The sequence below is a fragment of the Sebastes fasciatus genome, chromosome 20, assembly GCF_043250625.1.
Source record: "Sebastes fasciatus isolate fSebFas1 chromosome 20, fSebFas1.pri, whole genome shotgun sequence".
Classification (NCBI taxonomy): Eukaryota; Metazoa; Chordata; class Actinopteri; order Perciformes; family Sebastidae; genus Sebastes; species Sebastes fasciatus.
In genome coordinates this window covers 3,836,639-3,850,420 of record NC_133814.1, presented here as the reverse complement: position 1 = coordinate 3,850,420, position 13,782 = coordinate 3,836,639, and the positions used below count along the sequence as shown (strand labels likewise).

The 13,782-nt window shown below is 42.9% G+C and overlaps 1 protein-coding gene across 4 annotated transcripts in view; it reads left to right on the top strand.

Moving 5' to 3' along the window:
- spata20 (spermatogenesis associated 20) overlaps positions 1-13,782 on the top strand; it is a 64,871-nt gene that overhangs the window by 21,473 nt on the left and 29,616 nt on the right. For all 4 annotated transcript variants that reach the window (XM_074619170.1, XM_074619171.1, XM_074619174.1 and 1 more), the window contains exon 13: positions 8,842-9,050. In XM_074619170.1, coding sequence (XP_074475271.1) covers positions 8,842-9,050 — 209 coding nt within the window. The remainder of the gene's footprint in view (positions 1-8,841; positions 9,051-13,782) is intronic.

Here is a 13,782-nt window from a genome sequence, read left to right as displayed (position 1 = left end):
TGAAGTAACAGGCGTGTGTTATCGCTCTGAAGAAGCGGCATAAACAGCCGTCGTTCTCAGGCCGGACGTCCACCTCTTCTGTGTTCTCCTCTGCTTCTACAGCCGTGTAGGCTGTTGTTCTTTCGACCCTGCACTGGAGTATCTCAGGTCCTGTTATCAGACAGCAGGGAGGCTGCTGACTGACTTCAGGTGTCGACTCTTCAGTGTCCATCATCTCTATGCAGATGTTGGCAGGGGAGCTCTGAGGGAGACTGGGAGCAAAGAACGTGTGCTGCAGAACCTCCGGGGGTTTGATGCGCTGGTCAGCGTCCAGCTGCAGCATCCTTTTGATCAGGTCCACCAACAGACGCTGATCGCTCTGCTGTCCTCCGCTCATCAGCTGCTCGAGGTCATCAAGACATGTGAGCTTGGTGTATCTCATGTCCTCAGCGTATAACCCCGGGTCGTACTCCTCTGGCGTTTTGAATCTCCAGTGCTGCTCGCTATTGCTTTCGTACTGGAAATAGTACTCGGTACACCTGCCACGGTCCAGCACATAGTCAGCTGGCTGGCCCTGAGTCTCTATGATGAAGCTCAGCACATCATAGTTCATCTCCCCAGGGTAGAGGGGGTACCCTGTAGCCAGCTCTGCAGCTACGAGGCCCAGAGACCACATATCAATGGCGTCATTAAAAGGAATATGCAGCGTGACCTCTGGCGCTCTGTACCAGGTGGTCTGCAGACAGACTCCAGGCTTAGCAGTAGACACAGGAAACGCCAGGCCAAAGTCAATCAGTTTGACTTTCAGAGGCTGCTGCCGGCGGTCCACAACCATAATGTTTTCTGGTTTGATGTCCGCGTGCACAATTCCGATGGAGCTCAGGTGGGTCAGGGCCGTGGCCAGCTGGTGCACGACGGGTCGCAGCTCTGTCACGGGAAGACCCCGATTGCGTCTTTCCTCCATGTAATCGAACAGGCTTTGATCCAGGAGCTCGAAGACGAGACAGGTGAGATCGTTGTCGAGGAAAAATCCTTTGCACCTCACGATGTTGCAAGCGTCTGGATCCAGACACCGCAGCCGCTTCAGGATGTCAATTTCCATCTTCGTCTGTTCAGCTTCTCCGGGGAGATCCTTGATGACCTTGACGGCCACCGCCTTGCCCGTTTCAAGGTTGCGGCATTTGGTCACAAAACCAAAGCCGCCCTTTCCAAGCAAGGCCTCCACCTTGTGGCTCTTTCCGAGTAAGCTCCCTTCAAATATCGGGAGGTCGTCTGTGCAGAGAGAGGAGATATGGTTAAGATTCAATATTCAAGACTTTTATTTGCCATTTGTTCAGATACAAGTGTACAAGGGCATTGGAATTCTTGTACTGATCTCTGTCATGTAAAAAATATATGATAAATACAATAAAATACACACATTATAGTAAATAATTAAAATATATTTGGGTGTTTCTGCAGCTACGGGAATTTTGAAGTCCCAGCAATGAAATTGTGGATTTATATTAAAATTTGCAGAGCAATGATTGATAAATATATACATAGTGTTATTACCCATCTTGACATTTTATGGGTCCAAACACCACTTTTCTTCATGTCCCACAACTGTGGTCCCAATGTTGAGATACATAAAATGAGCTAAGTCAATCACAATATGACATTTCAAATGGAATTGTTTCATATGCATATTACTTTACACCATATTCAAATTATTTTCTTCTTTACAAGTCATTTTTTTACAGACACACTGAAAAAAAAGCCATAATAAAAGTTTTATTCAAACAAAGCCAAAGAAATCTAGTTTCTATGGATCTTGAAGGCAACCTGCACTAGCTGACCCTCAAGATTAAGAAAAACAAAGTTAAGATCACTTTTACTTCTCAAGTATTTATCGTGTGTCCTCACCATACAGTTTAGCAATTAACTACATTTATTTAAATAACTTAATATTACCGTTGAATTCATGTATATTAGACGCTAAGAGTCAAAGCTAACGTAGCAGACCTCGCTGGCTGCCATTTATCCGCAATATTAGATAAAATGTCATTTCTGCAACAGCTTATTAGTGAGTTAGTATAGTTATCCGTCATAAAACACAACATATTTTATATTTCTTATGTATGAAGACTGACATCTATGGGTACTGTCTAAATTGTTCAGGGTGTAGAGAAAATCATGAAATCCTCTTTATAAAATGAACATTACTGTAATGTTGCGGTAAGGACAAATGGTAAGAACAAGTGATGAAAACCATAACATGTTACAGATTAATATCTGAACCACTATATGACATTTTGTGTACCTGTTTATATGTGTTACATACTCTGATGGCTAAGATTAATATTCATAGAGGTTGTTAAAAGTGACCGTAATTTCAGAAACACCCATTTACAAAATTAAGTCACGTCTGTCCAATCTATATCTCTCAGTAGTACACAGTCTACATGTACAAAAATTGTGTACATGTTCTTTAAAGAATCATATAGAAAATCCTTAAATTGTTCTTATACATGTCCATTAAAATACTACAACTGTATACTGTTACATGATTATATTCAATATGTTAATAACTCTACCGTAAAGATAAAACATTGGATCAGGTGATAAAGTCTGGTGCTTACACAAAAAATAATGCAGCAATATAATTCAACTTACCGGAGGCCATGTTGATGGAAGGTTTTAGCGCTGTTTTTTAGTTTTCCGTTATTCAAACGAGAAAGAAGATACTGTCCGAATAGTAGTTTCGCTTGCAGTCAGGTTGAATCTCAAGGAGATTTTATAGATGTAAATTCTTAATGGTGGGTTCCATTCCAGCCAGTTCTATATTCTATGTCCTTTATCGCTCAACAACACTCTTGTGTGTGTGTGTGGAGAACAGAACCTGCCAAAATCAAGAATAAATCTGTATATATGTAAATAAATAAATATGGCATTAAATGAACCAAAAAACAATATAAAAAATAAATGCAGGCATTAATTAATTGAAAAAAATGTGACATAAATTGATATTTCTGTTTTAATTTGCTTCTTTATTTATTTATTTTTGTATTTATGTATCTTTGTATTGCTTCCCATATTTATCTACTCTTCCATTTAATTTCCCCTTTTATTTATCTATTCATTTATTTATTATTATTTTTTAAATTTTAGATTTATTTATTTTTTGGCAGGTTGCGTCCTCCAAGTGTGTGTGTGTGTGTGTGTGTGTATTAAAATACGCGCAGCCTTTGTCAAGGTTGAAAGGAGTAATAATGTTTGCTGTCCTGGTTCGGACTACGGAGCCTCCATGTTGTTTCATAAATATAGGCGTAACTTACAACTTCAATGTGCACAACGTGATTGGTTGATGCCTTTCTTCGCGGTGCAAAGCCTCAGAAACATCATCCTCATCCCGGAAAAAAAGTGACGCTTTTTCGCCGCATAATATTTGCATGAAAAGTACTCAAAAGCAAAAACAAGAGTTTGAAAAGAGAAAGAAGGAGAAAGAAAAAAATGCTCCCGGTGTCTAAAGGCCTTTATCCTTTAAGAAAAATGACCGTACAGTGTCTAAAACAACTAGCTCCAGTGGTCATCAAACCTGATCCATAAACTTGAATCCAAGCTGTATACTGATGGTGTAGTAAGCATGCTCTTACACCTCCCTGCCTTACATTTACACTCAATAATAAGTCACAACACTGCTTTTGGAGTCTATCCTGTGGTCTTAAGGTATGTGGTGAGTGGTTTGAGAGAAGGAATGCAGAGACAGAAAGCAGAAGATAAAGCATTAGGTGTCACCGCATGGGAAGGTGCACAGACAGAGAGCTGATTAAACAGGAAAAACAAGGATGTGAGTTGAATTCCAAAGGTCTCCAGATTGTCACAGGAAAACGAGCAGCACCTATGTTTCCTGATTAACGAGTCAAACGGGGAAATCTCTCACTGTTTCTCTGCTGCTGCTCTCCCTCTCCCATTATTTTTTATGTGTCATTATTCTGCGTTATTTCATATGTAATAATGGCACAGCCTAATAGTTGAGCACATTCCGTAGCAAGCATATTAAATTATTCTCTAACGTAAAGGTCACTGCTGTTGTAAAACTGATGGGAGTCAATGTGTTTACGTGACCCATATCGTCCCCAATAGGTTTAGTAGCTGGTGTATGAGAGGATCATTACGAAGCTATTAGTGTTAAACTGTCTCCGAGTGCTGCAGTATGATACGGGAGACCGACAAGGCGCTTTATCTTTACTCTCAGGGAAATGACTCATTTAACACGCGCTGCTGGAGGTGTGATTGAAAAGTATTTCTGAGAGGCTCTTACATTTTTGTGTTTGTGTGTCAGTGAGGCCCTCTTGAGGTTTCGTCTCAGGTTGTCATCCCTGTGGCAGGAGTCACCTAAGCCAGATGACATGTTGCAGTGTGAGAGAAGGGGGTGGTGAGAGTGTTAGTGTGGGAAAGGAGGAAGCACGGATACAACTCACCAATGTTATTTCATAAGAAGTACCTTCTCTGAATCTCTAAATCCTTCCGTCTGTCCGCATCCAATTTGACACAAATGTCCACTTTGACTCAAGGATGAACGGATTTGATTTTGGTAGGTCAAAGGTCAAGGTCACTGTGACTTAACAAAACACATTTTTGGCCATACTCAAGAATTCATACGCTAATTATGACAATTTCACACAAATGTCTGATAGGATAAAATGATGACATTTTGGACAGACGTGGATGTAAACTTCAACTTGACCGGTTGGCGGAGGCATACAACTGCAAGGCGGTAATTTTAGTTTGTAAAAATACTTCTAATAAAGTACAAGTTTTTAGCTTGTCCTGGCTAGTTATTGAGTGTGGAATGGGCTCATTGTTGCATCTTGTGGCCACAAGGGGAGCAGTATTAGGCCCATTATGGGTTTGCGCACTAGAGCAGGGCAAGAAGACGCTACACTTGGACTTGACAAGCACTACAAAGGTAGCATTCATGCCTTATCTGAAGTCAATCAGTATGTTTCAGTTTTGCAAGAGATAAGACTTCAGTTATGAAAACCAACTGGTTGGTTTGGCTAATAGAGAGTTGCAGGAGTCCTAAAACCCGGAAATGAGTTGGCATTTTTTTCACTTCTGGTTCCCTCGTCTCAGAGTTGATGGGTTTTAGTTAGATGCCTGAAATTAGGTCTGTGGTTAACACGAGCTGAAGAGATTTTAACGTTTTGTTCTAAGACATAAAACGTGTCAGTAAATACCCCACCCATGAATTTGAAGCCTTTATGTGTCTTAAAAAAGACGGTTGCCAGCAAGTGGCTGAATGAGACTACTAAACGTCATCACGCTGAACACTCGTCCTCCTTTACACCTCATTGTGTATACTCGCTCTCATGCTACCGTGGTGTAGTTCGTCTATAATCATTAACATTAGCTTTTTACTTCTGCTTGCATTCACACTTCAAAAATCATAGAAGTGGTGTTCATTTGTGAAAATTATCTTGCTGAAAAAAAGGTGCAAGTATCATAAACGTTTGTTCGCCACAGAGCTTATTTTCTGCAATAATCCGAAACCCAATGGAAAAATTCCATTGGGTTTTTGTCGAGGGAACCAGGGCGATGCTAACTACTGTACGTGGTTGGCCTACAAAATACTTCATCCTTGGAGGACCCTATAGAGTTGTAGTTAACTTCCCCACCTCTGATAAAGAGCAGCTTTACAGCTGCTTCCCTAAGCTCCTCTATTGATAGATCAATAGAGCTTGTGATCCCCTGACTCTTCAATCACAGAGCTATTAGCATTGCTGTAGACCAGGGGTCTCAAACTCAATTTACCTGGGGGCCGCTGGAGGCAGAGTCTGGGTGAGGCTGGGCCGCATCAGGTATTCCACAAAAAAAGCTTTGTTAAAAAAAAAACAATCTTCTCAAACGTCATTATTAACAGTTCTTTAACTTGAATGGGTTCTTCTGAACATGAACGGTTCTTCTGAACATGAACTGTCCTGAACATGAATGGAACATTGAAGAACATGAACGGTTCTTCTGAACATGGCCTCTATTGCGTCTCCCACTTTTCCTGAAATTGTCTGTGCTCGTCACCAACCTTTCTCTTCACTGCAGGCTTTGAAAAAGACATGATTGGGGCTGTGTGACAAGATATATATTCATTCCACTTGGTGTCACTCCGCAATAAAGTTGTGCCTGCTGTGTTTGTGTTGTTCTGCAATTACACCACCAAACCGCTAGTTGGCGGCGGCGTCTCTATGAGTTTCCTTCTTCTTCTTGTACTACAAACAGAAACTGAGCGGAGTTGGAGCTAATAACTGTTGAACCACAGAACTTTTACTGACATTACTGGAACGCCGAAAAGAGAAAATATATCTGAGTCGATTTGTGTGAACAAACATTGAAAAGATCGAGGCAGAGAGAAGTTGAACTTTCTGTGGTTGTCCGGGGTCCTGGCCGCTCAGCATCGCTGAGAGACTGGACCAATCACAGCTGTTGCGGTCTGCGTCGCTGCGACGTGTAGTTACATTTCTGGAGAGGTGCACTTCAGGCTACGGCGTCGATTCAACGCAGAAGTATAAATCAAGCTTTAATCAAGCTTATGCGATGTTACACGGGCGCCGCCATAGTTGTTGTGAAATGTTTCTCTGCTTGCATCAAGCCCGGCCGATTGCCCGTCCCCGGGAGCCATATACCCCAGTGTGATTGGTAGGTTCGTTCAGCTCGGGCTCGCGCAACAAAGGGACCTTCCACACACAACGCGGCAAAGTGCGATTCACATAAAACTCGCGGGCCGAGGGCGCCTGGTTAGCTCAGTTGGTAGAGCGGGCGCCCATGTAACAAGGCTTGGTCCTGACCGTGACGAATCCGGCCTGTGGCCCTTTCCGCATCCACTCTCTCTCTCCCCCCTTTCCAAGACTCTATCTTGGAAAGGGGAAAAAATGCCCCCAAAAAATAACTTTATAAAAAAAAAATTTAAAAAAAATCGCGGGCCGCACTAACATTAAACTTTCATATCAAGGTGGGGGCCACAAAATATTGTCTTGCGGGCCGCAATTGGCCCGCGGGCCGCGAGTTTGAGACCCCTGCTGTAGACACTTCTATCTGTCATGATGTCAAATTCCAAAGACATTCTTCCCCTTTGTATTTCCGTTCAACTGGCCATGTCCTGTCCAGTGCGAGAGTACCTGCTGTCTCCTTTCAACTTCTGAGTCACCGTCTGTCTGTCTGTCTGTCTGTCTCTTGACCAGCAGCCACCAGCCTCGCCTGATATAGCGCTATCTGGCTTCCTGTCACCGTCCGTCTCCCTTGCACTCACCCGGACGGGGTGTCATTGTAGGAATTGGAGGGTGGAGGCTAGAGGGGGCTTGTTGTTGGGGTGTAGATGTGACTGAACAATAAATCACATTAAAAAACAAATGGCCGAGAGCAGGTTGTAAAATTGAGACGGACTGATATAGGATTTCAAAGTTTATATGAAAGGATGTGGGATAAAATGTTAAGGCCTAGACACGCACCAACCCGACACCAAAGAACTACGAAAGAACCGATGAAGGCCGCCTGTTGAGTAGGGCTGTGTATTGGCAAGAATCTAGTGATACGACATGTATCATGATACAGGGGTTACAATTTAATATATTGTGATATATTGCTATTTTTTTTAATCCAATTTTAGGAAAACTGTCATAGTATAAAGAACACACTGAAATGTGCATAAAATCTGAGTGAAAAAAAGTCAGAACAGAGGGATCTGCATTTTCGTTCATCATAAATCATACATCATAGCACTACTTTGAGAGGGTACATACATTGGGAGGCCGCATCTCTTTGCAAACTAAATAAAGTATTGACTGAGTTAATCTTTGCATGTAAACTATTAATTAGAAATTGATAGTGTTCTTGAGAATCGATACAGTATCACAAAACCTTATATTATGTCGATAATTTCTTACACCCCTGCTGTTGCGTCGCCTCTCGTCACCTTTGTCTTGGCCAAAAAGTTGCATTTGAACACACCGCAAAGACTAGAGCCGATGGCCAACTACCACGTACGTCCTGCGCCAGCGTGAGATGAAATAACTCTCCACACCAGCAGGCGGCGGTAGTCTGTATTCGTCATTCAAAAAGGGGAAACCGGACGACCGAAGACTGCGGATGTACAAGCCGTTGTTATGATACGTACATCAGACAAAGCGGCGTTTGACGACCGTTTTCACACCACTCTCACTCACCGCTTAGCTTCATTCCAAATGTCGCAGTGAAAATATTGGTGTATTGGATTGATCAGATAAGATGAAGATGAAAAATGAGAAGACTAGAGCCGGCCGTTGGCATAGTTTTTGCGACGTGTAGAGAGGGAGTCAGGTGAAGGGAGAGGTGGCACACTGATGCTGGAGGGAGGTGGGATGGTCTAACTGGAACCACATTTGCCTAATTACTCTGCTGCTTCACTTGAAACTTCAAAGACAGCATACACGGTTGTGTGTGCATGTATATATGTCTCTCATGCCTTCTACAGTATGACAAGCACAGAGAAAGCAGATGAGTAATTTCACTTAGAGAAAAATACTGCAGGGAGAGATTATACTCAGCCCGCTTTGTGTCGTAACGTTCTGTCACAGATAACTCCTTCAGGCTTTTTATTATCTTTCATGCCAATTCTTCAGGGTTTCTCTACTGTCTTGATGGAAACCATAGCTTGATCTTCTTCAGGCACTGTGAACAGGCATTTGGAATTTAAAAGATAAAGAGGGGAAAAACAAGAAGCTGAACTAGTTCACCGACCCATCTCAACTCATCTCCCACTGATCCGTCGATACATTTTTAATGAAAACTGTCCTCATTCTCGCTCTTCTAACACTGATTTCCATTTCTGTCCCCCGCTGGGTTCTCCAGATCTCTGCCTATCTCTGGCTTCCTGGATGACTACGCCTTCGTCATCTGCGGCCTGCTGGACCTGTTCGAGGCCACGCAGCAGACGGAGTGGCTGCAGTGGGCCGAGGAGCTGCAGCTCAGGCAGGACGTGCTGTTCTGGGATGACCAGGGCGGAGGCTACTTCTGCAGCGCTCCCAGCGACAGCACTGTGCTGCTGCAACTCAAAGAGGGTGAGGGATGGGTGCATTGGTATATGAATAGATTGCACCAGTCTAGATCTTGAATAGCCAGCCCCTTGTGTGACAGACAAAAGCCGCTTTCTTATATGAACCCAGGACAATGTCCGTTGAATCATGTTGAATTGTCCAGAGTTGCCATTTCGCACATGTAGTGCACAACAGGTCAACGCAAGTCTGAATGTATAGAAGTCTATGAGAAAATAGGCCTACCAGATTTATTACCTTAGTAAACATTGTAAACATGAGTTTATGGTCTTAATCGCTAGTTAGGCTTGTTGCCGTAGTCTGTGTTACAGGTGTTATGTGTCGTTCAGGCATACACCGATTAAATTAAATTTTTTATAGAAATCAAACCCATTTAGTTATTTTTTGTGTATCAGCGCCGTTGTTATCAATACATAGTCGGACGACGGATGCTACAAAGATGGAAAGTGAAAGTGTCTGCTCCGTATGGAGTCTCAGCACAAAGTAGCAGGAGTTCGATTTCACACACACGGGATTAGAGAGAGTTGACAGACAAGACGATGGCGGGGCATTTGGTAGCAAAAGCCACTGTTACTTAATGTTAATGAGACCATCGCCGTGCGGAGGACGGAGCGGTCACAGCACAGCAGTGTGCGCGGTGCCAGGGGGAAACCTGCGGCCCCCGCAGCAAAAGCTCGACCGGAGAGGCCAGACGCACAATCAAAGTAAGCGCTCTGCATATGCAGTACTGAGTGTCATCTTTTCTTGTAAAATTTCCAGTGTAATTGGTAACACCGGTGTATTGAAGACAGGTAGCTACCACGGCGTTGTCTGGTCTGGGAGTTGTCCATGTTTTCGTCTATGAACTTTAACCCCTTTACAGTGTGTTTTAAGCAAAATATACATTTCCGTCGCCTAAAAAAGTCTTATACGGCGTTCGATTATACTTAGCTCCACCCTCTCAGATGGCGACGGCCAAAATGCCAAACTCGAGGCATCAAAACGGCAGCCCTCAAACCAATGGGTGTATATTTTATAATACGGTCTATGATCACCCGTCACGATCATCATCATCATCATAATCATATATACAAGACAGAATGTCTACAGCCAAACTGTGAGGCTGTACTTAGACACAGCGGTGCTAAATGCTAAATTCACCATGCTAACATGCCTACAATAACAATGCTGAAATGCAGATGTTTAGATGTTATAATGTTTACCATGTTCACCATCTCACTTTAGCATGTGAGCATGCCGGTATTTACTAATTAACACAAAGTACAGCTGAGGCTGATGGGAAGGCCATTAGTTCTGCAGGGACTCAGTCATAAACCAAAATATTGGACAAATTCTAATTTTGACTTGATGGTGTCGAGGGATCACTAAAGTCAGTAGGCTTTATCCTCTGCAGTCCATGAATATCTGTACAATATTGGGATAAGTTGGGATATTTCAGTTAGGACCGAAGTGGTGGATTGACAGACCAACATCCAGCTGTAGAAAATAAATAAGGTATTGATGCTACTGCTGCTGGCTGTAGCTCTAATAGGTTGAGCGATTCAGGGGAGGATTGATGGACAGGCGGAGGATTAACGGTACTATTGGAGCATACCTCTGTGGCTTGGTCAAGGATGGATAGCTCAGACAGATGAGTAAATACAGAGTTTGAGGTCTGCAGACAGTTTGCTAATACCAACATATCGCCACAGTCTGGTCGCGGTGATTTGAAGGAAAAAGAGAAGCACGTCATTTATTTGAAATGTTAATGGTTATCGATTGATCCGGAGCTTAACAAGATGGAGGCTTCACTCCATCGCTAAACCACAGGAGAGGAGGGAAGCAAGGATAAAAGGAAGGATGGATAGGTGAACAGGTTGAGGATAAAAAGACGACAGCAGAGGAATATTGACCTCCCCTACGTACCTCCAGTGAAGTGCAACCGTCTCTCACTCGAGTTGAACTTCTCCATCATGAGAGCGAAGACTGATACTCTGATCACCAGACCTGTCAAATCTGTCTCCATTGCGACTCCTAGTCCATCTGCCTTTTGACAGATTGAAACGGCACGCACAATCTACAGTGGGAATCTGAAATCCACTTCCTGCCTCTGCCTCTTCTCATCTCACTTCAACTTCATCCTGGACCTTAGTTTAGTTCTTTTGCTCAATGCATTTTCCTTCTTTCTGTCCTTTGGTGCCCTTAAACCTTGACTTTGAGCTCGGTATAAGGTACCCCATTTGCAAAAAAAAAAAGGGCCGGCTTAACGCATAGCCCATATAGGTGGTCGCCTAGGGCGTCAATTTATGGGAGGCGCTGGTCGCCCTCTAAGAAAGAAAAAAGGATTAGGAAAAAAAATGCCAGTTGGTGCCCATCCTCGTTTTTTGCATTGAGGTAACAAATAGATAAAGAAATACACTTTTCACCTCTGTAACTCTCTTTCTCACACTTTTTCATCTGCCCGGCCGCAATAATTTGTTAATAAAAGTGTAAATTGTAGTTAAACTGATGAAACACTTTTAAGCCAACAATATCAGGGACTAATTGTTTATTTATATTATAATAAATACAGTTATTTATGAATATAAAAATCTTAATTTTTGTCTTAAAACCATTGTGATGCCTGATGTGTTACGGTTTACGGGGCTAGGGTAACAGCCGGGACACACGGGGAATGTCAACAGCTGTGTGGCGCCTGCGGAACCTGTTTTTTTTTATTATTATTATTATTTCAGCGCCCTTAGCACAGGTTTGAGCAGCCACACTGCCCGCATGAGCAGCGCAACTCAGGCGCGGCTCAGCTGAGTGTCTCTCCTAGAGATTCGAGGTCTCGGCTACTTTTACCGCGAGTCGCGTGCAGTTCACAGCAACAACAGACAGTGAAAATGATCTTTTGACAGTATATTGACATCATACCAGCTACATTTACTACAGTTTCAATATCTAGACATCTGTAAAATATGTCACAGAAATGAAAGAAGTAAAGATTTATTTTTAAATAAACACTTCCTGCTTCCGTTTCAAAATAAAAACCCTCAAGCGTTTTTTCTGCAGACAGAATTCCTTCATTTGTCAACAAACGGCTTTTATCCTGAAATATTTGCAGGACAGTTTTGTAGAAAATGCAGTGATTTGCAGGGCTCCATGAATGAATAAAGTACTGGGTTTTAATGGTGGATTATTACTATTATTTACAAATGAGCCCACGCTTCTTAACCTTTTTCTGTCTAAAATAAATATAAATGATATTTATAATGAAATGCAATGGCCATTATGAAAGGTATGTAGAAAGAAAGAGCTGACAGCAGCAGCAGAATCGCTGTCGGTGTGGACAACACGCGCGTGAGATACGCAGCAGTTCAGCGAGGTAGCGGTCACGCGGTGCTCTTATGGGCAGTGTGTCCCGGCCGTTAGGGCTCTGGGGGGGTTGAGGGGGCTCCAAATCCGAATTTCGCATAAGGCACCAAAAGGGCTACACCCGGCCCTGTATAAAATATAAAAAAAAGTTAAGTTGCAGACATGGCAGTGTGACATTAAAAAAAACTAAATTACTTTACTTTTTTAATAATAATCAGTGGACAGGTGTATGTAGAATATATTTTTCAGTTTTTGTTAGAGGGACCAAAGGACTGATGGGATATAAATATAAATGGGTCTGACCTTGACGTTCACGGCAGCCCTTCTTCAGCTGCCAGTCCACTGCTCCAACTGAACAGAGAAGCTGACACCTTGTGGACATGCAGACATTTACCTTTGATCCGTCAGACCAAAGTTTCCAGTCTGGATTTACTTTCTTTTTGTTTTCCCTCTCGAGCTACTCCGTCTGACAGCAACCATCTATTTTGCTGCTCCCACTTGTGTTTTTATTCTCTTGCCATCTCTACTCAGCATAATGTCTTTATTATAACACATTACAGTGTTTACCACAGGTTTTTGTGAGACTGTGGTGGGTGGACATCAGACCCTTTAGGGGAGAAAATGTTGTATATTTTGAAGTTAAAAGCTAGATCTATGAATAACTTTTTATGCTCTTCTAAACACTTAATCTTAAAAAAATTGTAGTATAGATATGAATGGTGATGACGCGGCAAAAAAGTCATAACCACAAAGCACGGTAAGCAAGACGACGTCCATGTTTCCAGACCCATCGCACTGAGGACAGTCGCACCGGGAGCAGCGGGCTCTGTCCATCACCGTCCGTCCCTGCAGGGAGAGAGGGCACAGAGAGCACTAATGGTACGTGTCCACAGGGCTGTTTTGTGCGCGAGGGGGTCGCTTCACTTCCCAGCATTAGATGCTAGATGGGCTGCCACTAGGCACCTGATTGGATGAACGCTTTCCCTCGTGGGCTGCTGCTCGCAGCTTTCAAACTGGAACCAACATGGCGGCTTGTTTTGGAAACTTTTTTCTCGTATATTACAAAGAAATAGTTCACCGAAATGTCTTTCTGGAAACATTTGAGGCGGAAATAAGGCAATGCGGTTGATGAATTTGTCTTCACTTTAGATTGACTGTTCATCAACGGTTAGTTTAAAAGTTTTTCGGAAGTTTCTAGAGGCGGCGAGTGGCGCCGGACGCTCCGGATTCGCATAAAGTAGCCTATATAGGCTCCACTTTATGCAATCAATGAGCGGCCAACGTGACAGTCCATCTCTCGAAATGCAACGCTGTGCTACCAGAATGCATTGCACGACTGCTTACATAAACAATGAAGGGGAAGCATGGAAATGACGGATCATGTGGACTCAGTTTTAAAGCT